The sequence below is a fragment of the Oryctolagus cuniculus genome, chromosome 2 (assembly GCF_051225735.1).
Source record: "Oryctolagus cuniculus isolate XC-2025 breed Fujian yellow rabbit chromosome 2, ASM5122573v1, whole genome shotgun sequence".
Taxonomy (NCBI): domain Eukaryota; kingdom Metazoa; phylum Chordata; class Mammalia; order Lagomorpha; family Leporidae; genus Oryctolagus; species Oryctolagus cuniculus.
The window spans coordinates 120,304,045-120,331,763 of NC_142868.1; the positions used below are offsets into that span (position 1 = coordinate 120,304,045).

The 27,719-nt window shown below is 48.8% G+C and overlaps 1 long non-coding RNA gene and 1 gene segment (V, D, J or C); both read right to left on the reverse strand.

Annotated features, from left to right (window-relative positions):
- Positions 1-617: 617 nt before the first annotated feature.
- Positions 618-19,811, reverse strand: LOC149128023 (uncharacterized). Of its 2 annotated transcripts, none has more exons than XR_016229218.1 (2): positions 19,736-19,811; positions 618-4,082 (listed from the first exon to the last, which is right to left on the reverse strand). It is a non-coding gene; the product is annotated as an uncharacterized LOC149128023 (long non-coding RNA). The 2 variants fall into 2 exon arrangements; XR_016229219.1 differs by lacking the exon at positions 19,736-19,811 and adding an exon at positions 4,206-4,287.
- Positions 19,812-24,175: 4,364 nt separating this feature from the next.
- Positions 24,176-25,814, reverse strand: LOC149128024 (Ig kappa chain V region BS-1-like). The segment is given in 3 exon segments: positions 24,176-24,217; positions 25,257-25,615; positions 25,738-25,814. Coding segments are annotated over 3 exon segments (456 nt in total).
- Positions 25,815-27,719: the final 1,905 nt, after the last annotated feature.

The window sequence follows — 27,719 nt, forward strand, 5'->3', positions numbered from 1 at the left end:
AGGGAGTGAACCAGTGGATGGAAGACCTCTCTCTGTCTCTCTATCTCTATCTCTGCCTGTCTACCTCTGCCTCTCTGTGACTCTTAACTTTCAGCTAAATAAATAAATCTGTTTAAAAATAGACAAAGAATGGATACTTTGCCTGCATTAAAATAAGTTAAATTCATGTAACTTGATTAATAAAATTGTGGAAGAATTGCTTAGAGGCAAGTGCACAAAGCATTAGGAATGCCCGCAGGCTGCTTCTCTGGAGCTATCACCTATACTGCTGGTTCATTCCCCATTTGGCCACAACAGCCAGATTTGTGCCAATCCAAAGCGAGAAGCTAGGAGCTTATTCCAGGTCTCCCATGCAGGTGCAGGGGCCCAAGGACTTGAGCCATCTTCCTCTGCTTTCTCAAGTCATATTAGGGAGCTGGATTAGAAGTTGAGCAGCCAGGTCTCAAACCAGCACCCATATGAGATGCCAGCACTGTGGCTGCCGCCAAGCCACAGTACCAGCACCAGCACAGGAGTTTTCAAGGTGTCGTGAGCACCTACTGTCATGCCGCTCGACAGGGCTTAAGGGCGAAGTGTCGGAGTACCGGGAAGAAGGAACACATGGACACAAGACTGTCTTTCCAATGAAAGGTTTTTATTGTTCACACCAATTCACACTAGGGCTTCACCACTCTGCATACCAATCTATATAGTTATATTCATTAATCCACAGATCCTAACACACATCATAAAGGCAGTCTCTAAGGCAATCCAACTATAGGGATGTAAGTACAGCAAAGCATATGGCAGTATTCTTAATCATGCGGTCGAGGCACATTCCTTCATATTCCACGTGGCTAATATCATTATAAATGTTGCATTCTCAAGGTTTGTATCACGGTCACGAAGTCAAAGTCCGAAGTCTCCGTTAGCACTCAGAGAGACAGATCTCAGAACAGTCACAGGCAGGAAGTCGTGGGATGACTGTCTCTCTGGGCAGTAGGCTCCAAGTTCCCAGGTGGCCGGCAAGGCGAGGAGTTGGAGAGGTCCCCTGCTGAGAGTTCTGGTCCAGCTCTGCTGTCCGGTCCAGCAGCAGGCTGATGAGAGGTGTCGAGGTGTCGGCTCCAATGGAGGTTGGTCCCGTAGTCACCTTGTGCCGCTACAGAGTAGTGAGCTGGCTTTTCAGCTCCACGTACTAGGAGATCCAGAGGTTCCCACGTACTGGGCCATGATCCCTGAGGGGGTGGGGAGCAGTGAAAAGAGCTCTCCTTTTATCCTTGCCACTCCAGGGGGAAAGGCCCCTGGTGGGGGTCCGGGTGTCAATCAATCACGTTCTGGAATTTCCTGGGGCACCGCCGATCTGCTGTGTAAGACAGGGAGGATCAGCTGTGTCCGGTGCTGTCAGTCACCATGCTATTGTTGGGGGACTTCAGGTTACCGTCTTAGCACACACATTGTCAGACTCTCCGGGGCGTCTGTTCAGTCTGATGAGGAGAGGCTTTTCTTGGCAGACACTAAACTTAGCACACGTGGTGTCGTCAGCTCCTAGCTTGGCATCAGTAACTCCATTCTTGTTTTAGTTGATTTGTGGTTAGCAGTGCTGTGTGACTCATTTGGGACTACCATGAATTTCTCCAGGGTCTACCTCCTATTAGGTGTTGGGTAAGCGGTGATCCATGGCTCGTCTTTGGGACTCCTGTGGGATTCCCCACACAAGGAAAACCTTACACTATTTTTTTAATCTGAGACTTATGTTTTAAAGATGGGTGTCGGGGTCTCAAGCCCGATGCTAGCCCTGACCAGCAGGGGCAGCGCAGGCACTCCCCAAAAGGCGAACGGGAGAGGTGAGGTCGACAGGTGATGAACACACCAGAAGCACCTGTGAGTTCTCTCGAAGCAGGAACTGCGTTATTGAAGAAGAATGCAGGCTTATAAAGCTTACAAAAGATATGTGAGGTAGGGGAGCCAATCAGCAGAAAGGTCATGCAGGCGCGTGGAGCACCCACAGCAAACCTTAAGCAAAGTATAGGGATCACACACTGTCCACGTTTCCTGAACTAAAGCTGACCTATCCCTGCTGGTGGTCTGATCTTAGGTAGCTTAACCCTGGCAGCCAGACACTCCCCTGGAACTTCCCCCAGGTGCCGCATCATAATGGAGATTTTAGGCAATGGACTGTGGTGGGGAGATGTCCCAGAAGGACCTGGTGGGATCCATACTATCACAATGGTCCTGAAGTCAGGAGGAGGGCCAGGGTCCAGGGGCTGTGACAGGGCAGCAGGCTGTGGAGTAAGGGAGGAGGGGCCACAGAGCAGGAAATGTGGCCATCCTGACGCTGGACAAACCTGGAATGGAATCCCATGCTCGGGAGCGTCCAGAACACCACAGCCCTGCTGCCCCCGTAGTTTCTTACAGCGACAGCACTAAGCTCCTGACCACAACAACAGTACATGCAGTTGTCTGAGCCGAAGAGAATGGAATAATTCATTACAGCAACAATTCACCAAGCAAACACCAAGGAAGATAACGCCTTTCACCTCCTCCCTGATCCTGCTCTGACATCCCAAAGTGTTCTCTTTGCTCCCATTGGGTGTCTTGACAAGAGACAAACAGCAGTTTATTGTGAGGGGAGTTGGCACAGTATTCCTCTTAAATACAACTCTGCTGGGTGAAACACTTGGATGATCTCTCTTCGGTATGTGATGGCAGGGGGCTCGCAAGCAGGAACCTGAGAGAAGAAGAGCTTAGGATCTGTGTATCTGTTTCCATACCAGGGGTAGGGATTAGAACACGGTGACCATGAGGGGCAGCACTGACCCAGGATGAGAAGGGACAGAGGAGATGAGGAAGGTTAGGAAACACAACTTCTCTTACTTTCCCAGAATCTGAAACAACGTCACCAGCGGTGTGAAATGATTGTGAGAGAACTGTGTTTGGTGACCAAACTGCAGAAGGGGCTGCATGGCAGTTTGAGCCAACATGGACTGAAGCAGGGGTGCAGTGAACGGTGCATCTCACACCATCCTGGTTGTGCCTCGGGTCCTGCTGTGCAAGCCAGGGCCTCCTCTATAGAGGAAACACTGCTGCGTGGAAGGAAAATACAGAAAGATGTACAGACCTGGGTAGAATCACGCCTGCATATTCAGACACCATTGCACACTACACACACACCATCCATGGCGCTGAGATTTGACCATAAGACAAGCAGAATTCTCCTCTGTCAATCAGCTCCTGCAGACAAACTGGGAACAGAGGGGCGGGGGAGAATCACGTGTGAGTGCTTCAGGCAGAGAGAGCACCAGCGCCCCCACCCCAGGGCTTCCTGGACAGGGCTGAGGACACACGGGGCAGCACCTGTGCCTTCTGTCCCAGAGGTGCTTGGCCTCTAGGAGAGATCTGAGAGTCTCTGTGTCTACGATCTCCCTCTCAGACGGCCGTTCTCCCAGGACGTTGAGGGCATGTGAAGACTCCACTCACCTTGATTTAAAATATTTTTCTTGTCATTTCTATAATATTTTTCTCTTCTGCTCTATGAATCCAAAATGATAGTATACACCAAATACTCCAGTAGAATATTTTCTTTCCTTTAAATAGTTGGACATGACCTGGTTGTATAGCAGCCACCAAGGTCTCAGAGGAGTCACCCTGGCCCTTCCACCCGACCCTGCAGGACCTTCAAGCCTGGCTGCTCTGAGAATCACTCTCAGCAGATGGGGCCCAGGAGGACCAGCTGGGGCAGCCCAGCCTCACACTTCTGCTTTCCTGGGGGGTTTTTGCTAGGGCTTGTATCACTGTGGTATCACTACTACTAGTATAATAACCATGTTGACAGTAGTAAGTGGCAGCATCGTCACACTGCACGCCGCTGATGGTGAGAGTGAACTGTTTCCCAGATCCACTGCCTTTGAACCGCGATGGGACCCCAGATGCCAGATCGGATGCATCATAGATCAGGAGCTTGGGAGGCTGCCCTGGTTTCTGCTGATACCAGGCTAAATAGCTTTCAATGTCCTCACTGGCCTGGCAATTGATGCTGACTGTGCCTCCCACAGCTGCAGACACGGAGGCTGGTGTCTGGGTCATTTTGATGGCAAATGTGGAACCTGAGAAGGGAAAGAGAAACACAAAGACCACACTCATCCTCACGTTCTAAGAGGACGCTCCTGCAGAGACGGGCAGCCCTGGCCACACTGCCCGAGGCCGTTCCTGCTGCTGGCCTTCCTTACCTGGGAGCCAGAGCAGCAGGAGCCCCAGCAGCTGAGTGGGGGCCCTCGTGTCCATGCTGGGTCCTGCCTGGCACTGCCTCCTGCATGGGGCGGGAGCAGCCTGCTCCTAAATGCCCAGAGAGGTGGGCGGTGCTCTGGGGACATGCAAATGAGCAGGGGTGGGGCAGGGCTATGTCCAGCTGAAGGGCCCAGGGCAGCTCAGAACTCATCCCAGGGGCTGTGTCTCCAGCTGCCCCAGCTCAGACCAGGGCTGCACACGTTTAGATGCAGTGTGCATGTTTCCTTTTGAAGACATCACCTCCCAAAGTCACTGTGGGACACTTGCCAGCACTTTAAGTGAACTGAACGACTGATGGTGTAATGTATTCATGGATAGGTGGGGATCTGTAGGAGAAAGTCCTTTTCTCTAGAGAACACCTGGTCACACCTTGGAAGTTGAAGTCAGTGTCTTTTCCCTTTTGAGTGAGTGGCTGGGCTCTGATATCCTCCCAATGGCACTGTGTTCTCACGTGGGGTCCATTCTACAGCACACAGAGTACAGCTGACTGTAAGCTGAGCGAGCACACAGTGCCTCTGAGAATCTGTTGGGTAAGTATCTTGATGACCTCCTGTCAGTGTAGGTATGTGACAGCCGCAGGGTCACCTATCAAAAGACAAGAGTGGAGGAGGAGGCTTTGATTGGTTGATCTCTGTCTGCACGGAGGTGAGAAATTGTTGTTGCAGAGAAATGAGAGGTAGGATGAGAGAAGGGATGAGAAGGGACGGAGGAGGAGAGGAAGGAGTCTGGGATGCAGAGGAGGCCCTGCCCCACACTGACATGCAGTCCCCTGGGGTTGAGGAGGCTCTGAGAGAATGGCAGTCGGGGGCACAGCTGCAGGAGGGACTGGGTGGAAGATGTGGGTCCCCGTGGAGTGAGGCAGAGACAGTGAGGAGCTGTGTTTTCTACCCCATCCTGGGCTGGTATCATGTGTTATTTTAAACTCTGGCCTCAACCATGGGATGAACTCGGCCATGTGTTAGGAATGGATTTAAGGTTATAGAGACCTGAGCTCAAATCCCAGCACCCGCACCGGATCGCCGTGGGACTTTGGGCAACCAACCCTCCCTGCTGAGATGCACAATCAGATAGGAGAATTCTCTCCAATCCCTCAGCACCTGCACACAGGTGCAGTGCCACCAGGTGTCCAATCAGACCCAGGCTGCCCAGAATTTCCTCAGAGAATGTCTCTCTGGGGTCTCAGCAGAGAGGGGACCAGTGTGGGTAGAGGTCCACGCTCTCCTCACGGCTCAGCCCAGCTTTGCTGCTGCTGCTCCACCTGTGACAGGGGCTGCAGGGCTTGCACAGCCCAGAACCTTCGAGAAGCTGAGCAGCTGCTCAGTGTGGTTCTGGTGGACGTCACTGAGGCCAGGGCAGCTTCTGCTTTCTCTTATCCCCTAATGGCCTTCGTTTGTCATAATAGAGCAATGAATAGAAAACATGGTGATGGCCATGATTTATAAAACTGGCTGTGCTTGGATCCTGCCACACACTGGGAGTCCTACATGGAGTTCTGTGCTCTTTTCCTCAGCCTCACTCAGCCTCGGCTGATGGGATCTCCTAGGAAATAGCAGCACATAGAGATTCTCTCTCTCTCTCTCTCTCTCTCTCTCTCTCTCTCTCTCTCTCCCACTCAGTCTCTCTCACTTTGCAGCTCTTCAATGCTCAGTCTTTCTAGTAAATAAAGGAATGTTATGGAAAATGGAAAGTGTTAACACATAAGAAAATGATCTTCACTAGAAATAAATATTAATCACTGTATAAGACACCCTTGCTAAACTGGGTTCCTCTTTTTTATCTCCAGTGTCTGGGCACTGATTCTTCCACTGACCTGTGTGTGCTCTTGGTTTCAGGTTTCAGTGATTTAAGAAATTTAAAAAACTATTTCCTGAATCAAAGGACAATTTCCCTGTCTGGCCCTTACTGAGACTACAGTTATTTTATTTTTCAGGAAACACAAATGTTGAACCACCCGATACGTTCCCTCTGCCTCTGCCCCTGAGACGAGGATGCACTAAGTGGACCTGGACACACACTGCCCGCTTGCCCTGAGCAACGGCAGTGCCCCAGGGAGGCCTCTCACATGCAGAAGAGGGGGAGCAGGTGGAGAACCTTCTATGTGTGTGTATTATCTCCCTGACCACTAAAATGAAAGATCTATGACATGAAGGGCTCTGTCCAAGTGTTTATAGTAATTCTATGCCTAGGAGTTTGTGATACTGTTAGTCATGTGCCACTGTGTAGGAATGATGAAGCCACTGTTGTGTCCCAGACACCCAGATAGAAAGAACCAGCGAGACTCACCATAAATGCAAAGAACAAAGGGACTTTATTACAGGTCCAGAATGCTGGGGCCTGGCCTCCCATGCAGTGTAGGGCTGGGAGACCAAGACCCACTTACTTTGTTCCCGGGGTTTTTATAGTTACCAGACAAACAAGCATTATATCTGTATTCCTTCTTTCCCCATATGACCATACATCAAGCCCACCTACTTCATTGGTTGCCCCCACCTGGCTCTGCTGGGCCAAGGACAGCCCACCTCATTGGTTTCCCCCACCTGACCCTGCCGGACCAAGGACTGCCCAGTGTCAGGTTTCATCTTCCCGCAACAGGTGCATCCTAGGCTTAGCTGGTTCCTTTGTCTTGTGAGAAGCCTGTAATGGCATGGCGCTGGCCTCTCACACCACTATTGGTTTGATTTGATGAGAATGTTCCAGTTGGTTTTGCATTGAATGAAGAACTGCTCAATCAGGGATTGAAAACTGATGTGATTCCACCTATGACCCCCAGGGGGCGGCAGTGCACCTTAGGTCTGGTAGTGACAGAGGCATCGGGAGGATGGGGACTCACAACCTTGTCTAGACTCTAGAGAAACAGTGGTTTCTCTGATAACCCTTGTTGAATTTTGTTCAGTGGAATGTTAAGCTGGTGATTGTAAGTCAAAAGTATGTCAGTGTAAACTTAAAGGAAAAAGAAGAGGAGTGGGGGTGGGAGTGAGGAATGAGGGAGGACATGGTGGGAAGTGGCATTATGCTCTCACAACTTTGGATAGATTGGGTCGAACCTCTGTAGTGGGAGAAGAACCTCATGCAGCGCCAGCATCCCACATGGGCCCCGGTGGGAGTCCAGGCTTCTCATCTTCCAATCCAGCTCCCTGCTTGGCCTGGAAAGCACCTGCAGCTGGCCCACGTGTTTGAGCTCCGGCACCATGTGGGAGAATGAAAGGAGTTCTATCCTAGTTCTGCCAGGCGCTGCTCGGCCACTGCAGCCATCTGGGGAGTGAACCAGAGGACGGAAGAAAACTTTCCAGCTCAAAGTCTCATTCCCTCTCTCTCTCTCTCTCTCTTTCTGTCTCTCACTCTCTCTATCTTTCTCTCTCTCTCTTCTCAGTATGTGTGTGTGTGTGTGTGTGTTTAGGAGAGACTTTCATAAACAAATAAACTTTGTAAAAACTGTAGCTATGAAATTGATACCCTTTATAGAATTTATATAATAACTTGTATTTAAACTCATTTTGATTGGAATACATATAATGTTTTCTCTTTTGCTCTATGAATCTCAAATGATGCTCCAACATTGAATACTCAGCAAGAATAATTGCTTTCCTTTAGAACAGTAGGGATATGGTCATGTCTGTGCTGCTGCCGCCAAGGAGGAGGAAAGGAGGGAGCCTCAGAGGAGTCACCCTGGCACCTTCCACCCGACCCTGCAGGACCTTCAAGCCTGGCTGCTCTGAGAATCACTCTCAGCAGATGGGGCCCAGGAGCAGCAGCTGGGGCAGCCCAGCCTCACACTTCTGCTTTCCTGGGGGGTTTCCGTTAGGGCTTGGAACACTGTGGTATCAGCACTACTACTACTATAACCCTGTTGACAGTAGTAAGTGGCAGCATCGTCACACTGCACACCGCTGATGGTGAGAGTGAACTCTGTCCCAGATCCACTGCCACTGAACCGCGATGGGACCCCAGATGCCAGTTTCGATGCATCGTAGATCAGGAGCTTGGGACGCTGCCCTGGTTTCTGCTGATACCAGGCTAATGCAGTGCTAATGCTCTGACTGGCCTGGCAATTGATGGTGACTGTGCCTCCCACAGCTGCAGACACGGGGGATGCAGTCTGGGTCAGCACTTGAGCAAATGTAGCACCTGAGAAGGGAAACAGAAATACAGAGACCACACTCATCCTCACGTTCTAAGAGGACACTCCTGCAGAGACAGCAGCCCTGGTCACACTGCCCGAGGCCGTTCCTGCTGCTGGCCTTCCTTACCTGGGAGCCAGAGCAGCAGGAGCCCCAGCAGCTGAGTGGGGGCCCTCGTGTCCATGCTGGGTCCTGCCTGGCACTGCCTCCTGCATGGGGCAGGAGCAGCCTGCCCCTAAATGCCCAGAGAGGTGGGCGGTGCTCTGGGGACATGCAAATGAGCAGGGGCGGGGCAGGGCTGTGCCCAGCTGAAGGGCCCAGGGCAGCTCAGAACTCATCCCAGGGGCTGTGTCTCCAGCTGCCCCAGCTCAGATCAGGGCTGCACAATTTACCTGCAGTGCACATGCTTCTATCAGGAGACGTCACCTTCCAAATTCCTTGAGGAACACTTGCCAACGCTTTAACTGAACTGGTGGGCAAGAGGGTGTAATCCAGTCATGGTTATGTTGGAATTCTGTTAGAGAAAGTCCATTTTCTAGGGAATAGTTACACCTTAAAGCTGAGGTCCATGTATTTACCTGCTTGTCCTCTGATTCCCTCACATTGTCCCCTCACGGCAGACCGCTGCACCAGGGAGATGGTCTCTGAGAGACGAGACTTCTGTCCACACTCACCTCTGTACTGACTCAGAATAAACATCCTCAGAACAAGTGGCTGCCAGAGACCAAGACTCAGAAGGAGAACGCAGGTGCTTAGAGGAGAGATCACACAGGTGTGCTCTCCCATCTTCAGCCAGAGTTCTGAGTCAAGGATACAGGAGGAAAACAGAACTGTGAGTTTCAAGGAGTCAACATAGGTCTGAGGAACATCAAGAAAAATAACTTCCCTCTTCCCTTGTGCAGAAATTTTCACACTTGTCCTAAGATATCCAAAGAGGGTCCAGTGCTGTGGTGCAATCAGTAAATACCCTGGCCTGAGTGCTGGCATTTCATATGGGTTCCGGTTCCAGACCCAGCTACTCCGCTTCTGATCCAGCTCTCTGCTATGGCCTGGGTTAGCAGTAGAAGATGCCCCAAGTCCTTGGGCCCCTGCTCCACGTAGGAGACCTGGAATAAGCTCTTGGCTCCTAACTTCTGATCGCCCCAGCTCCAGGCATTGCAGCCATCTGGGGAATGAAACAGTGGAAGGAAGACCTCTCTCTCTCTGTCTCTACTTCTCACTGTAACTCTGTCTTAAAAATAAATTTAAAAAGAAAGAAATCTGATGAGGACAGAAAGCTGGCATCATGGCACAGTGAATTAAGCTGCCACTTGCAATGCTAGCACTCTATACCAGAGACTGGTTTGAATCCACACTGCTCCACTTCTGATCCCATTTCCTGCTAATGCACACCCTGGGAGGCAGCAGAAAATGGCCAAAGTTCTTGGATTCCTGCCCCACAGGGGAGACCCAGGGGCAGTTCTGGCTCTGGGCCTCTGCTTGGCCAAGAACTCACTGCTACAGCCATTTGTGGAGAGTACCAGCTTACAGGAACCCCCCACCCCCTCTGTCTTTGCCTCTCTTCAATGCTCAGACTTACAAGTGAATAAATAAATATTTTGAAAAATGGAAAATGTTAACATTTATGAAAATTATCTTTCTTAGCAGTAAGTATTCATCATAGTACAAGACACCCTGCTCAAACTAGGCTCTATTTTTTAAAAATTTATCTAATTTATTTGAAAGACAGAGTTACAGAGAGAGGTAGAGATAGAGAGAGAGGTCTTCCATCCACTGGTTCACTCCACAGATGTCCGTAACAGCCAGAGCTGCACCGATCCGAAGCCAAAAGCCAGGAGCTTCTTCTGGGTCTCACACACGGGTGCAGGGGCCCAAGGACTTGCGACATCTTCTACTGCTTTCCCAGGCAGAGCAGAGAGCTGGGTCAAAAGAGGGGTAGCTGGGACTAGAACCGGCACCCTATGGGATGCTGATGCTTTGGTTAGGGATTTAACCCACTGTGCCATAGCACCATGGGATCTATTATTTTAACATCCAGTGTCTGGGCACTGACCTGTGTGTTGGCTGTGTTGGCTGGTTTCATGCTACAGCAATTGGAGAAATTTAAAAAACTTTTTCCTCAGTGGAAGGACTATTTGGCCATCTGAGCATTACTGAGACTACAATTAGTATATCTTTTCAGGAGACACAGTGTGGAACTGCCCGATTTGTTCCCTCTGCCTCTCCCTCTGCCTCTGCCTCTGCCCCTGACACAGGAGGATGCACTACATGGACCTGGACACCCACTGACCACGTGCCCCCAGCAATGGCAGAGTCCAGGGAGGATCTCACTTGAAGCACATGGGAGCAGGTGTAAAACATATGTTTGCTTGTTTGCCCTGATCACTAAAAATGATCTATGAGATAAGGAGCTCTGTTAGATTTTTTCCATTTATTCTACAGCTACAAAAGATTGTGATACTGTCAGTCATGCACCATTGTGTACAAAAAATGAAGCCACTATTGTTTCGTTTCTATGAGAACTGTCTGATTTTGCAATGAATGAAAAACTGCCCTATCAGGGATTGAAAGCTGATGCGACTCCATCATGGAACCACCAGGGGCGCCAGTGCACCTCAGGTCTGGTAGTGACAGAGGGTTGGGAGGACTGAGACTCTCAGCCTTGTCTAGACTCTGGAGGAACAGTGGTTTTTCTGCTCACTCCTCGCTGAATTCTTTGTTTAGTGGAAGGCTGAGCTAGTGCTTATAAAGTACATTGAAAGTATGTCGTAAAACTTAATTCAAAAAATTTAAAAAAAGAAGAAGAGTAGTAGGGTGAGAGTAAGGAAGGAAGGAGAGTATGGTGCAAAGTATCATGAATTCTCAAAATGTGTATATGACAGCCAGCGCTGTGGTGTAGTGGATAAAGCCACCCCTGCACTGCCAGCATCCCACATATGCACCTGTTGGGGTCCTGGAGTCTCCACTTCCAATCCAGCTCCATACTAACGGCCTGGGAAATCAGCTGAAGATGTCCCAAGTGTTTGGGCCCTGGCACCCGTGGGAGACCTGAAAGAAGTTCTGGCTCTTAGCCTGGCCTGACATAGTCTTGACCATTGCAGGCATTTGCAGAGTGTAACAGCTGATGGAAGATATCTCCTCTCACTCACCAGTGTGTGTGTGTGTGTGTGTGTGTGTGTTTGTGCATGTGTGTAACACTGACTTTCAAATAAGCAAATAAATCTCAAAAAAATGAAGCTGGGGCCGGCACTGTGGTGTGGTGGGTTAAGCCATTGCCTGAATTGCCGGCATCCCATATGTGTGCAGGTTCTGGTCCCTGCTGCTCCTCTTCTGATTCAGCTCTCTGCTATGGCCTGGGAAAGCAGAGGAAGATGGCCCAAGTCCTTGGGGCCCTGCACCCTCGTGAGAGACCAGGAAGAAGCTCCTGGATTCTGGCTTTGGATGGGACTGATCCCCCAGTTGCAGCTGCCCCTGCCCACGGGGTAATCAACTAGGACATGAGGAGGGCAGACCTGAATGGAGAGACAAACCAGACACGAGAAGGGAGACCAAGACATGACTCTGATCAAGGTCTCACTTTATTGGAGAAGGAGGTAGCTTATATACTACAAGGCAAGGATTGTAACCGTCGAGGGCAAGCAGGGGTCATCTTACAACATAGTTCAAAGGAATAGTTTTACAGGAATCTTAAATCAGCATCAATTTGACAAAGGGAGTTACCACGGGGTCTTACAGCTACCAGACATGCTTATCAAGGTACAAGAATTCATGAGGTCAGGAGAGCACTGAAGCCAGAGGGCCAAGCGCCAACCATATCAGTGATCTGTACTAATGAATTTTTCTAGTGCTTCCTCCTTACAGGAACACAGCTAAAGGTTAATCTAAACAGAGGCCTATACTCAAAACAGGGAAATCAGCACAGTGGCTCCCAACAGCAGCCATCTGTGGAGTGAACCAGCGGATGGAAGACCTCTCTCATTCTTTCTCTACCTCTGCCTCTCTGTGACTCTTAACTTTCAAATAAATAAATAAATATTTTTAAAAATGGACAACAAATGTATACTTTGCTTACATTAAATTAAGTAAATTCATGTATCTTGGTATGATAAAACCATGGAAGAGCTAACAGTTCTATATGCATTTCCATGTTTCACTGGGGCTTACTCTAGACTTAGAGGTAAGTGCAGGAAGCGTTAGGAACACCCGCAGGCTGCTTCTCTGGAGCTGTCACCTAGAGAAGAGCTCAAGGAGTGGTGACCCCAGTCACAGTCTGGAGCTGCCTCCACATTCAACATCTCAGGAGTCTTCATGAAATCCTTACACTATTTTTTTGGCTGAGACTTATGTTTTAAAGATGGGTTTAAGGGGCCAGTGACATGACTCACTTGGTTATTCCTCCATTGCAGATTAGAGAAGAGGCAATGCACAAATTTACAGACAGACCAAATTTATTCAGAGAAAATAAATCCGCAGAGGTGGGTAACCAACTGCCTGCGTGTACAAGATGAAGCATGTGGCAGAAGGCCTTGACTCCCAGATGCCAGGCCAGGAGGGCTAGGGCTGGGGTGGAGGTAGGAGGCAGCAGGGAGGGGAATTCCAGGAACTGGAGGCGGGGAAGGGTCTTGGGAACCTGGAAAGAATGCAGGGTGGGGTATGAAGGCAATAGGGTGTGAGACCCAATTGAGTTTCAAGGGCAAGGACTATATTCCAAAGTTTATCTCCTTTGGGCAGTGAGGGAGAATGGCTGAGGCTTATGTCCTTGTTCCATCAAAAGTAATCTATTATGTTCTCTCGATGCCTCTGTTAAATTCTAATTGTTTAGAAAACAGCTGAGTTTTTGATTAAGAGCTGTGGGTTATTTAAATACATGCTTATTCTAAAATATTTGAATAATCGCCTTATATCAATAATCAAATTTGGTCTACATTATGTCCTGATGGTGAAGGATCTTATTTCAACCAGATACTTTAAGCCTTCTTGGCATCCTTGACAGGCATTCCAAAAATCCAAAATCAAAGTTCCAAAGAATGTGGACTCTGAAATTTCCAATAAAGTTGGACTTCGATTTTTCCAGTTTGGGCCCAACCAACTGGAAAAATCAAAGGATATGTGTCTCTCATCTTGTAGAGAGACCAACTAATCAGGCTATTTGGATTATGCTAGAAGTACTGTCAACATGTGAAGTGGTGCTAAATTTTAAGTTTTATCATATAAAATGCTACTGATATAAATGTCCTAATAAATGTCCTAGTAAGTCCAATGATCTTGTGTTACTAGACATGATGGCTATATTAATGAGAAAGGCCCAGAGGCCTAAAAGCTTAAATGTTCTGTAAAACCATACAGGTGCTTTCAAAACTACTGTGTGAAGGACACAACTGCCTCTTGTTGGTTCATGGTTTCTAATTTTAAACGTGGCTATTTAAAGTCCTGTGTCATTCACAGTTTTGTATAGGTTCTGATGGACTTTTCCCAGCCACTCTGCTGTATTCAGTACTTTGGGATGGCTTTGTAAACAGATGAAGCCAATAATGCACTACAGGTCCCACCTGGAAGAAAGCAGGGTTAATTCAGGCAACTAACAGCAGAAAGTAATCTGAATCAATTGGTAACCTAAAAAACAATTAAGAGTTTAAAAAGAATTGTCAAAATTGTTTTATTGTTCTGTCTCTTTTGTTATATGTGTGTACATATTGTATGTCTACATGGGAAAATTCATTAAGAACTTTATTTTTTGGCTTACAGATAAAAAATCGTCCATAAATTTAAACTGCTAAAATTAATCAAAGATACCTTTTGATTCATGTGACCTGAATCTCTGTATCAGATATTTTAACTTAGTTGGTAGAAAGAAACTAAGAAGGTTTCTATATGTTTGTGCTTGAATTTGCTGGTTAAACAAGCTACACCATGTTAGATATTTAAGAGATGTTTCCAAATACATGTGTTCTTAAAATTTATAGAAGGCATTGGACCTTCTGGTAAATGTTGTCCTAAGTTGTCATTTAATGGTTGAAATTCTTTGCTAAGTTTTCATTTGATAATGCTATGGTCAGTAAGCAATCTGGGACTTGCTCCCTCATCTCTCTATTCTAAGCCCAACTTGTCCTCTCTTTTCTCTATTCTCTTCAAGGTAGGAAACTAATTCTATTCCAAAGGACTCTCCTAGATGCACAATTTGATTTTTAGACCTTATAAAAGGGATGGCTAACAAATTTCCATAATAGCATAGCCAAAAGGAAAGCTTAAATTATAATTTCACAGCTAGATTTACTTTGCTATGGGCACAGTAAACAGGCAAAACGTCCCTTTCAGACCAAACAGAGGGAGAGAAAGTTTGAAAGTGAGGACATAGCTTTCCTCATGTGCATTGTCTACATCAGGGAAAACCACTATCAAAACATGCCTGTGACCATAGATTTCCAGTTTAGGCCTCCAAAGATTAGAGATGGGACATGAGCACCTCCTTGACTTGCATCCTCTGGTCTGCTGTAACAAAAACCAGGAGGAAAAGAAAGCTAGGCATCAGAAGCAATGCAAAGAGAGGTGGCAGCTCTGAACAGTGATCTGCCCTCAAGGAGACCCAACAGGCCAGTCCACTGCACTGACTTTCAGTGTGGTAAGCCTGGGTTCAGCAGAAGTCAGCTAGGAAGAGCCCTGGCAGCTCTGCCAGCCAAGAGTTGGATCTCTGGAAATGGAACTGCCCTGGAGTCGAAGGACACCCAGGTCAGAGCCACAGATCTTGCTGGCTCCAAGCTGAAGAGCCCTTCACTCAGCCCAGCTTCCAAAGTGACCACCACTGCTGAGGGGACAGCCAAGTAAGGTCAGCAACATTGCAGGCAGAACTGTAAGTTTCCTGTTAGGGATGCCACCTGCCTTTACCCGGCCAGCTCTCCTCCCAGGCCAGCTAGGTAATGGAAGTCAACAGGGTGCATTCCCCAAGAGGTTCACACCTCCCTTAGGATGTACCCCATGTGAAGAGATAGATAAATCTGGGCCTCATAACTGACAAGGCCTTAAAGCCCACCTGATTATTTTCAAGCCCCTTCTGTCAGTTTCTATTTGCCTCTCAATCAGAAACTCAGTCATGGTTTAGACAGCAGCTCTCTTGGGTCCTCTAGTAATGACTCTGTCCTTTGTTCTAGACCATATCTAGCCCACTTGGGGCCTCATTCCTTTATAATCATAGTCTCTGCTCTAACATCAATGGATTTGCTCCTGACCTGTGTGTATTGATGGGCCTCTCCACCACCTGATGTTGTATGATTGTTCAGAATTTCCCTACAGACAAACCCCTCTACCTGCAAAAGTTGAGTGGCCTTTCTCCCGGTTGCTTGGGATCAGCTTTGAACCATGTCCATCAAACAGGTCTCACAAGGGTCCAGAGCCCCCTCCCCATTTCCTCTCCTCTGTGAAACCTCTCATTACCTGGTTAATGCCACTCTTAGGATCATTGGTTCCTATTCTCACTCTGTCTTTTACACTACCGTGTCTGTTTAAGTCTTTACAGGAGTTGATAAGGGAACGAACCAAGGCCATCAGCAACCAGGTGGTCAACCAAATGCTGCTACAGGGATATACTCAGCTCTCCACCCAGGAGACAGCAGCTTGAGACATCGCCCCATGCCAGCAGAGAGCACCTCATCACCCCATGTCAGCAGGAAGTAGCTCTAAAGACAGATCATCATCCCTCTACCCCTCCTGGACTTTTGGGACTAATGTAATCTGATACACTCTTGCTTTCAGTCAGTCCCCCAAGGAGCACAGCTTCTCAGCAAACTCTGTGACCCAGGGGACTGCTGCGCCCTAAGGGGAGGAAGCTTCACAGCCCAGGGCCATCGTGGGAAAATGATGCACGACCTCACTGTTTGTGCACATAGGTAACATCAAGTGTGGGAACGCAGTGCACCTGCGTAATCCATGACCAAGATCCTAACTATTCTAGTATCCTGCTGGATTCTCGACGTGATTGACAACACTGAAATCCGTGCTGTTTAAACCTGACGAGTGCATGCACCCACCCCATAAGAAACGTGTGAAACCTGGAAGCGGGCAGTCGCTTGTGAGGCAGCCCATCCAGACTGCTCTGCGTTTGACTCCTGGTCTGAAGAGCTGGATAAACTTGAACTGTGATTCTCCAACCTGGGGGGGGGGGGAGTATCCCCTGAGCAAGTGAATGCAGGGAAACTGCATCCTCAGACCTTTTTTTCATTCAAGGATTTGTTAATTTATTTATTTGAAAGGTAGAGTTACAGAGAGGGAGTGAAGAAGGCAGAGAGAGGGAGAAATCACTCCCCAAATGGCCTACAATGGCCAGGGCTGGGCCAGGCCAAAGCCAGGTGCCAGGGAAGTTTAATGCAATATGTACTCACATCCAAAAAAAACCAGAAAGACATCAACTTAAAAATGTAACAGTGCATCTCAAGAACACTGAAAGGAAATAAATAATAGAAATTAGGCAGAGTGGATGCTGTGGCAGAGTCTTCAGCTGCCACTTGGAACACCCACAGCCCACATTTGAGTGCCTGGGATTGAGTCTCAGCTCCACTTCTGATGCATCTTCCTGCTCATGCACCTGGGAAGCGGCAGATGGTGGCCCAAGTACTTTGGCTGCTGCCACCCACATAGACCCAAATGGAGTTCCTGACCCCCGGCATCAGCCTGGCCCTTGGGTTGCTCACATCCCACACTGAGTGCCTGGTCTAATCCCAGTCTGCTCCTGATGCCAGCTTCCTGCTCATGTGCACCCTGAGAGTGAGGACTCAGGGCCTGGGTCCCTGCCATCTACGTGGGAGGCCTGGGTGGAGTCCTGGGCTACTGGCTTCAGCCTGGCCTTTGGGGGAGTAAACCAATGGACAGAAGATCTCTCTCCCTCTCTCTCTTCCACTCAAATAAAAATAAATACATACACAATTTTAAAAGACTCTTTCCAGGGCTGATTTCTTATTTGCAGATGCCCGTCAGCCTCTGGCAGACAATCAGCAGGAAAATATGAACACTAAAATTACGCCAGGGGGAATTTTTTTTTCTTTTTCACTGTTTGCTGTGGTACTCAGTTAGTTTGTGGTTGTTGTGTTGTTGTGTAAAGAAACTTTCCATTTCAGAATAGCTTTAAATTTACAAATCAAAAAATTGTGAAGCAGTACACACAGTGCCTTTCCACTGCACATCCAGCTGACAGCTCACATCGATGCGTTCGTCACAATCGGTAAACGACACCCAGCTTTCCTGTTGTGAACATTTGCTGTTAGTGGATGGGAAAAAAGACAGTGGGCACCTGGTGGGAAACTGAAGATGGGCTTTCTTCTGAACCACGGGGTCCCCGCCCGCTGCTGTCCACTCGGATGCTCTGCAGCTCCCAGCAACACTGCTCCTCCACCTTTTCCACCCCCATAACACAGAGCCTGACAGCAAAAGGAACCTGGGAAGCCCTCTGTCCCTCCCACCTAGACACAGGGAACAGGAGGCCAGAGCACCAGGTCTTCTCCCGCTCAGCAGCGCTGAGACTAAACCAGGCTCTTCAGCTCCTAATCTGAGCTCTTTTCCTCTTCTCACTCTGCTCTCTCCGTGCAAAGCCCAGCACAGCGGCTGCACAGAATCTCTATGTGACTTGACTGTTGTGAGCACTCCAGCTGCACTCCATTAGGAGGCTGTGATAGGGGCTCATTGTTCTCAAGCCCACAAAGGAAAGTTAATACATACCTTCTTCTTCCCTGCACCTTTAAAAAAAAAAAGATTTATTTATGTATTTCAAAGTCAGAGTTACACAGAGAGTGATGGAGAGGCAGAGAGAGAGAGAGAGAGAGAGAGAGAGAGAGAGAGGTCTTCCATCCGCTGGTTCACTCCCCAACTGGCCACAATTTCCAGAATGGCGCCAATCCAAAGCCAGGAGCCAGGAGCTTCTTCCAGGTCTCCCACGTGGGTGCAGGGGACCAACCACATGGGCCATCTTCTACTGCTTTCCCAGGCCAAAGCAGGCAGCTGGAACATGTGTTTCAGTCTTGGCACCCACATAGGAGACCTGAAAGACTTTCCATCTCCCGGGCCCGGCACTGTGGCGCTAAGGGTTAAAGTCCTGGCCTGTAGCGCCAGCATCCCATATGGGTGCCGGTTCTAGTCCCAGCTGCTCTTCCTCTGATCCAGCTCTCTGCTATGGCCTGGTATAGCAGTGGAAAATGGCCCAAATGTTTGGGCCCCTGCACCAGCATGTGAGACCCAGAAGAAGCTCCTGGCTCCTGGCTTTGGATCAGCACAGCTTGGCTATTACAGCCATCTGGGGAGTGAACCAGCAGATAGAAGACATCTTTCTCTGCACATCTCTCTGTAACTCTGTCTTTGAAATCAATAAAATAAATCTTAAAAAAAAAAAGAAGAAATTCCATCGCCCAGCTTTAGACAGGCAGAGCCTCAGCCTGTGTAGCCTTTGGAGGAGAGAACCAGCAGATCAAAGAGAACTCTCTCTCCACTGTGTGTGTGTGTGTGTCTGTTAAACCACGGGTTTTAATAAGCAAATAAATATTTTAAAAAACTCTACACATACAAAAACTGTACATATGAAATTTATATACTTTATAAAAATGTAATAATCACCTGTATTTAAAATATTTATCCTTGTAATATCTATAATGTTTCTCTCTTGCTCTATGAATCCCAAATGATGCTCTAGCTTCCATATTCAGAAAGAATAACTGTTTTCCTTTAGAACAGTAGGGACATGGTCATGTCTGTGCTGCTGCCACCAAGGAGGAGGAAAGGAGGGAGCCTCAGAGGAGTCACCCTGGCCCCTTCCACCCGACCCATCAGGGACCTTCAAGCCTGGCTGCTCTGAGAATCACTCTCAGCAGATGGGGCCCAAGAGGAGCAGCTGGGGCAGCCCAGCCTCACACTTCTGCTTTCCTGGGGGGTTTTTGTTAGGGATTGTATCACTGTGGAACCAGTACTACTACTATAAGTGCATTGACAGTAGTAAGTGGCAGCATCGGCACACTCCAGGTCGCTGATGGTGAGAGTGAACTCTGTCCCAGATCTACTGCCTTTGAACCGCGATGGGACCCCAGATGCCAGATTGGCTGCAGCATAGATCAGGAGCTTGGGACGCTGCCCTGGTTTCTGCCAGGCTAAATTACTACCAATGCTCTGACTGGCCTGGCACTTGATGGTGACTGTGCCTCCCACAGGTTCAGACACGGAGGCTGGAGTCTGGGTCATCACGACGTCGGCACATCTGGCACCTGAGAAGGGAAACAGAAACACAGAGACCACACTCATCCTCACGTTCTAAGAGGACGCTCCTGCAGAGACGGGCAGCCCTGGCCACACTGCCCGAGGCCGTTCCTGCTGCTGGCCTTCCTTACCTGGGAGCCAGAGCAGCAGGAGCCCCAGCAGCTGAGTGGGGGCCCTCATGTCCATGCTGGGTCCTGCCTGGCACTGCCTCCTGCATGGGGTGAAGCAGCCTGCTCCTAAATGCCCAGAGAGGTGGGCGGTGCTCTGGGGACATGCAAATGAGCAGGGGCGGGGCAGGGCTGTGCCCAGGTGAAGGGCCCAGGGCAGCTCAGAACTCAACCCAGGGGCTGTGTCTCCACTGCCCCAGCTCAGACCAGGGCTGCACAAGTTTACCTACAGTGCGCATGTTTCTACCAGGAGACGCCACATCCTAAAGTCACTGAGAGATAATTTCAAAAACTTTTGGTGAACTGAACGACCTGCTGGTGTAATGTATTCATGCTTATGTTGGGATTCTTTAGGAGAAAGTCCATTTTCTAGGGAATACTTAGTTACATCTTAAAACTGAGGTCATTGTCTTTTCTTGTTTTTCCTCTGATGCCCTCACATTGTCCCCTCACGGCAGACCGCTGCACCAGGGAGATGGTCTCTGAGAGACGAGACTTCTGTCCACACTCACCTCTGTACTGACTCAGAATAAACATCCTCAGAACAAGTGGCTGCCAGAGACTGGACTCAGAAGGAGAACACAGGTGCTTAGAGGAGAGATCACACGTGTGCGCTCTCCCATCTGCAGCCAGAGTTCTGAGTCAAGGATGCAAGAGGAAAACAGAAGTGCGAGTTTCAAGGAGTCACCAGAGATCTGAGAAACACTTCCTCCCTCCCCTGTCCAGAAATGTCCACACTTTCTTAAGAAATCCAGAGAGGGGGGCTGTGCTATGGCAGAGTGTTAATGCACTTGCCTGATGCGCTGGCTTCCCATATAGGCACTGTTTCTAGTCCCGCCTGCTCCTCTTCTGATCCAGCGCTCCTCTATGGCCGGGGATAGAGGTAGAAGATGGCCCAAGACCTTGGGCACTACACCCATTGGGAGATTCAGAAAAGCTCCTGGCTCCTGGCTTCGGATCAGCGCAGCTCTGAGGATTGCAGCCACTTGGAGAGTGAACCAGAGGATGGGAGACCTTTCTCTTTCTCTGCCTCTCACTGTAAATTTGTCTAGAAAGAAAGAAAGAAAGAAAGAAAGAAAGAAAGAAAGAAAGAAATCCGGAGAGGAGGGAAGGCTGGCATCATGGCACAGTGGGTAAGGCTGCCACTTGCAATGCCAGCAGCCTACATCAGAGACTGGTTTGAATCCTACTGCTCCACTTCTGATCCCATTTCCTGCTAATGCTCACCCTGGGAGGCAGCAGGAAATGGACCAAGTTCGTGGATTCCTGCCCCACAGGGGAGACCAGGGGCAGTTCTGGCTCTGGGCTTCTACTTGGCCAGGAACTCACTGTTACAGTCATTTGTGGAGAGACCACTTACAGACACCCCGCCCGGTCTTTGCCTCTCTCCAATGCTCAGACTTACAAGTGAATAAATAAATATTTTGAAACATGGAAAATGTTAACATTTATGAAAATTATCTAAATTACATTTATTAGAAATAAGTATTCACCGCAGTACAAAACACCCTGCTAAAACTGGGCTCCTTTTTTTAAAGATTTATTTCATTTATTTGAAAGAGTTACAGAGAAAGGTAGAGACAGAGAGAGGTCTTCCATCTGCTGGTTCACTCCCTAAATGGCCGCAACAGCGGTGCTGCGTGGATCCGAAACCAAGAGCCAGGAGATTTTCTCGGTCTCACACTTGGTGCAGGGGCCCAGAGACTTGGGCCATCTTCTATTGCTATCCTAGGCCATAGCAGAACGGCATCAAAAGAGGAGCAGCTGAGACTTGAACCTGCACCCTATGGGATGCCAGAGCTTCAGGCCATGGCTTTAACCTGCTGTGCCGCAGTGCCATGGGCTCCATTATTTTCACATCCAGTGTCTGGGCACTGATTCTTCCACTGACCTCTGTGTTGGCTGGTTTCATGCCTCACCAATTTGAGAAATTTAAGAAGCTTTTCCCTCAATCGAAGAACTATTTGGCCATCTGACCATTACTGAGACTACAATTAGTGTATCTTTTCAGGAAACACAGTGTGGAACTGCCCGATTCGTCCTCTCTGCCTCTCCCTCTGCCTGTGCCCGAGACAGGAGAATGCACTAGGTGGACCTGGACACCCACTGCCCACGTGCCCCCAGCAATGGCAGTGTCCAGGGAGGATCTCACTTGAAGCATAGTGGAAGAAGGTATAAAATATATGTTTGCTTATTTGCCCTGATCACTATAAAAAGATCTATGGGTTAAAGAGCTCTGTTGGATTTCTTGTCCTTTTTTCTAAATCTAGAAAAGATTGTGATACTGTCAGTTTTGTAACATTGTGTACAAACAATGAAGCCACTATTGTTTCATTTCCATGAGAACTGTCTATCTGATTTTGCATTGAATGAAAAACTGCCCTATCAGGGATTGAAAGCTGATGCGATTCCATCATGGACCCCCGGGGGCGCCAGTGCTCCTCAGGTCTGGTAGTGACAGAGGGATTGGGAGGACTGAGACTCTCAGCCTTGTCTAGACTCTGGAGGAACAGTGGCTTTTCTGCTCACTCCTCGCTGAATTCTTTGTTTAGTGGAAGGCTTAGCTAGTATTTAAAAAGTACATTGAAAGTATGTCATCAAACTAAATTGAAAATATTAAAAAACAAAAAAAGAAGAGCAGTAGGGTGGGAGTGAGGAAGGAAGGAGAGTATGGCTCAAAGTATCATGAATTCTCAAAATGTGTATATGACAGGCAGCACTGTGGTGTAGTGGATAAAGCCACCCCTGCACTGCCAGCATCCCACATATGCACCCGTTGGGGTCCTGGAGTCTCCACTTCCAATCCAGCTCCATACTAACGGCCTGGGAAATCAGCTGAAGATGTCCCAAGTGTTTGGGCCCTGACACCCATGGGAGACCTGAAAGAAGTTCTGGTTCTTAGCCTGGCCTGACATAGTCTTGGCCGTTGCAGCCATTTACAGAGTGTAACAGCAGATGGAAGATTCTCCCACCCCGTGTGTATGTGTTTTTGTGTTTGTGTGTTTGCATGTGTGTGTAACACTGACCTTAAAATAAAAAAATAAACCTCTTAAAAAATGAAGATATGGACCGGCACTGGGTTGAGGTGGGTTAAGGCGTTGCCTGCATTGCTGGCATCCCATATGGGTTCTGGTTCTAGACCCAGCTGCTCCTCTTCCAATTGATCTCTCTCTATGGCCTGGGAAAGCAGTGGAAGATGGCACAAGTCCTTGGGGCCCTGCACCCTTGTGGGAGACCAGGAAGAAGCTCCTGGATCCAGGCTTTGGATGGGGCAGATCCCCCAGTCACAGCCATCGGGGAGTGAACCGGCAGATGGAAGACTACTCTCACGCTTTCTCTACCTCTGCCTCTCTGTGACTCTTAACTTTCAAATAAATAAATGAATCTTTTAAATTAAAGGGACAAAAAATGGATATTTTGCCTCTGTTAAAGTAAGTAAACTCATGTAACTTGATTAATAAATCCATGTAAGAGCTAACAGTTCTATATGCATTTCCATGTCTCACTGGGGCTTACTCTAGACTTAGAGGTAAGTGCACGAAGCGTTAGGAACACCCGCAGGCTGCTTCTCTGGAGCTGTCACCTAGAGAAGAGCTCAAGGAGTGGTGACCCCAGTCAGAGTCTGGAGCTGCCTCCACATTCAACATCTCAGGAGTCTTCAAGGACTTATACTTTTTTTTTTCTGTCTGTGACTTGTTTTCAAAGATGGGTTTAGCTGTCAAAAAAAAAAAAAAGAGGTCATATGCAATACACAAATACAAAGAAACAGCCTACATTATGCAAATCTAACAGAGTCTATGTGGTGAGAACTCCATACAGTATTTTTGGAGATACTCTCTGCATTTCTGTGCCTAAAATGTGCTTGGAAGAGGCCTCTGGAAACATGTGTGCTATTAGATTAAATGAAATAATTGAGCTAAAAAAATGGTCTGTGGTGACCATTCAAATAAGACTTCACAACTGGGTAACTTAAATGGGAAGACAAAGTTACAGCAAGCATATTTTCTCCTTTTCCATCCTTATGTAACGCTGGTTTTTTTGTGTTTATACCTTTTAAAAGGGGGATAAATGGAATCGCATGCTCAGAGCTTCCAGAACACCACAGCCCTGCTGCCTCCAGGGTTAACTCCAGGGAGACCTGAGCTCCTGACCACACAACATACCTGGAGTTGTCTGAGCCAAAGAGAATGGAATAATTCATTACAGCAACAATTCACCAAGCAAACACCAAGGAAGATAACGCCTTTCACCTCCTCCCTAAACTGCTCTGACATTTCAAAGTGTTCACTTTGCTCCCATTGGGTGTCTTGACAAGAGACAAACAGCAGTTTATTGTGAGGGGAGTTGGCACAGCATTCCTCTTAGATACAAATCTGCTGGGTGAAACACTTGGATGATCTCTCTTCAGTCTCGGTATGTGACGGCAGGGGGCTCGCAAGCAGGAACCTGAGAGAAGAAGAGCTTAGGATCTGTGTATCTGTTTCCATACCGGGGGCAGGGATTAGAACACGGTGACCGTGAGAGGGCAGCACTGACCTCAGGATGAGAAGGGAAAGAGGAGATGAGGAAGGATAGGAAACACGACTTCTCTTACTTTCCCAGAATCTGAAACAACGTCACCAGCGGTGTGAAATGCTTGTGAGAGAACTGTGTTTGGTGACCATACTGCAGAAGGGGCTGCATGACAGGTGTGGGTCAGCATGGACTGAAGCAGGGGTGCAGTGAACGGGGCATCTCACACCATCCTGGTTGTGCCTCTGGCCCTGCTGTGCAAGCCAGGGCCTCCTCTATAGAGGGAACATTGCTACGTGGAAGGAAAATACAGAAAGATGCACAGAATTGGGTTGGATCAAGTCCACATAATTGGGCACCTTTGCACTCTAGAGAAACCATCCAGACTCTGAGATTTCACTATGAGACAAGCAGAATTCCCACCTGTCAATCAGCTCCTGCAGGCAGAGCCAGGAACAGAGGGGCGGGGGAGAATCCCCTGTGAGTGCTGCAGGCAGAGAGAGCACCAATGACCCCACTCCAGGGCTTCCTGGACAGGGCTGAGGACACGCGGGGCAGCACTTGTGCCTTCTGCCCCAGAGGTGCTTGGCCTCTAGGAGAGATCTGAGAGTCTCTGTGTCTATGATCTCCCTCTCTGAAGGCCGTTCTCCCAGGACATGGAGGGCATGCAAGACTGCACTCACCTTGATTAAAACTATTTTTGCTAGCCATACCTATATTATTTTCTCCTTTACATGCAATACCAAAATGATGCTATACACTCAAGTCTCCAGTAAAATAATTGCTCTCCTTAAAATAGTATTTCATGACCATGACTGTGCTGATGCTGCCAAGGAGGAGGAAGGAGGGAGCCTCAGAGGAGTCACCCTGGCCCCTTCCACCCGACCCTGCAGGACCTTCAAGCCTGGCTGCTCTGAGAATCACTCTCAGCAGATGGGGCCCAGGAGGGGCAGCTGGGACAGTCCAGCCTCACACTTCTGCTTTCCTGGGAGGTTTTTGTTAGGGCTTGGAACACTGTGGTATCAGTACCACTACCACTATAATAACCGCCTTGACAGTAGTAAGTGGCAGCATCGTCACACTCCAGGTCGCTGATGGTGAGAGTGTACTCTGTCCCAGATCCACTGCCGCTGAACCGCGATGGGACCCCAGATGCCAGATCGGATGCATCATAGATCAGGAGCTTGGGAGGCTGCCCTGGTTTCTGCTGATACCAGGCCAATAAGCTATAAATGTCCTCACTGGCCTGGCACTTGATGGTAACTGTGCCTCCCACAGCTGCAGACACGGAGGCTGGAGTCTGGGTCATCACGATGTCAGCACATCTGGCACCTGAGGAGGAAACAGAAACACAGAGACCACACTCATCCTCACGTTCTAAGAGGACGCTCCTGCAGAGACAGGCAGCCCTGGCCACACTGCCCGAGGCCGTTCCTGCTGCTGGCCTTCCTTACCTGGGAGCCAGAGCAGCAGGAGCCCCAGCAGCTGAGTGGGGGCCCTCATGTCCATGCTGGGTCCTGCCTGGCACTGCCTCCTGCATGGGGCGGGAGCAGCCTGCTCCTAAATGCCCAGAGAGGTGGGCGGTGCTCTGGGGACATGCAAATCCACAGGGGCGGGGCAGGGTGTGCCCAGGTGAAGGGCCCAGGGCAGCTCAGAACTCACCCAGGGGCTGTGTCTCCAGCTGCCCAGCTCAGACCAGGGCTGCACAAGTTTACCTGTAGTGCACATGCTTCTACCGGGAGATGTCACATCCCAAAGTCATTGAGGGACATTTGCCATCACTTTAAATGAACTAGAAGACAAGATAACGTAATCTGTTCAAGATTACCTTGGGATTCTATAGGAGAAAGTCCCTTTCCCAGGGAATATTAAGTTACACCTTAAAGCTAAGACCATGGATTTAACCTGCTTTTCCTCTGATGCCCTCTCATTGTCCCCTCACGGCAGACCGCTGCACCAGGGAGATGGTCTCTGAGAGACGAGACTTCTGTCCACACTCACCTCTGAATCAAGCAACTGCCAGTTTGAGACCAGGACTCAGAAGGAGAACGCAGGTGCTTAGAGGAGAGAACGCAAGTGTGTGCCCTCCCATGCAGCCAGAGTTCTGAGTCAGGGATACAAGAGGAAGAGGTAAGTCAATTTCAAGGAGTCACCACAGGTCTCAGAAACTCCAAGAAAAATAACTTCCCTCTCTCCCCTGTCCTGAAATGTTCATACTTTTCTTAGGAAATGCAGGAGAGGAGTTAAGGCTGGAATCGTGGCACAGTGCATAAGGCTGTCACTTGCAAAGCCAGCAGCCTACATCAGAGACTGCTTTGAATCCCACTTCTCCACTTCTGATCCCATTTCCTGCTAACACACACCCCGGGAGGCAGCAGAAAATGGCCCAAGTTCTTGGATTCCTGCCCCACATGGGAGACCCAGGGGCAGCTTTGCTCTGGGCTTCTGCTTTGCCAGAACTCACTGTAACAGCCATTTGTAGAGTGCACAGGTTACAGAAGATGTAGGGGACCTGAAAGAAGTTGCATGCCCCAGTGCAGCCATTGGAGGAGTGTACCAACAGATGAAAGAGAACTCTCTCTCTCCCTGTCACTGTGTGTGTGGGGGGTGGGGGTGGCGGGTGGGGTGTGTGTGTGTGTGTGTGTGTGTGTGTGTAAAGCTTGTGCTTTCAATAAGCAAATAAATCTTTTTAAAAGACTGTATACATGAAATTTGTAAATTGGTATCCTTTATAAAATTTTATAATCACCTGTATTTAAAATATTTTTCCTTGTAATATCTATAATATTTTCTCATTTGCTCTATGAATCTCAATGATGCTCTAGCTTTGAATACTCAGAAAGAATAGTTGCTTTCCTTTAAAACAGTAGGGACATGGTCATGTCTGTGCTGCTGCCGCCAAGGAGGAGGAAAGGAGGGAGCCTCAGAGGAGTCAGCCTGGCCCCTTCCACCCGACCCTGCAGGACCTTCAAGCCTGGCTGCTCTGAGAATCACTCTCAGCAGATGGGGCCCAGGAGCAGCTAGGGCAGCCCAGCCTCACACTTCTGCTTTCCTGGGGGATTTTGTTAGGGCTTGGAACACTGTGGCACCAGAACTACTACTACCATAAGTGCTTTGACAGTAGTAAATGGCAGCATCGTCACACTCCAGGTCGCTGATGGTGAGAGTGAACTCTGTCCCAGATCCACTGCCTTTGAACCACGATGGGACCCCAGATGCCAGTTTCGATGCCTGGTAAATCAGGAGCTTGGGACGCTGCCCTGGTTTCTGCTGATACCAGGATAACCAACTATTAATGCTCTGACTGGCCTGGCAATTGATGGTGACTGTGCCTCCCACAGCTGCAGACACCGAGGCTGGAGTCTGGGTCATCACAATTTGGGCAAATGTGGCACCTGAGGAGGGAAACAGAAACACAGAGACCACACTCATCCTC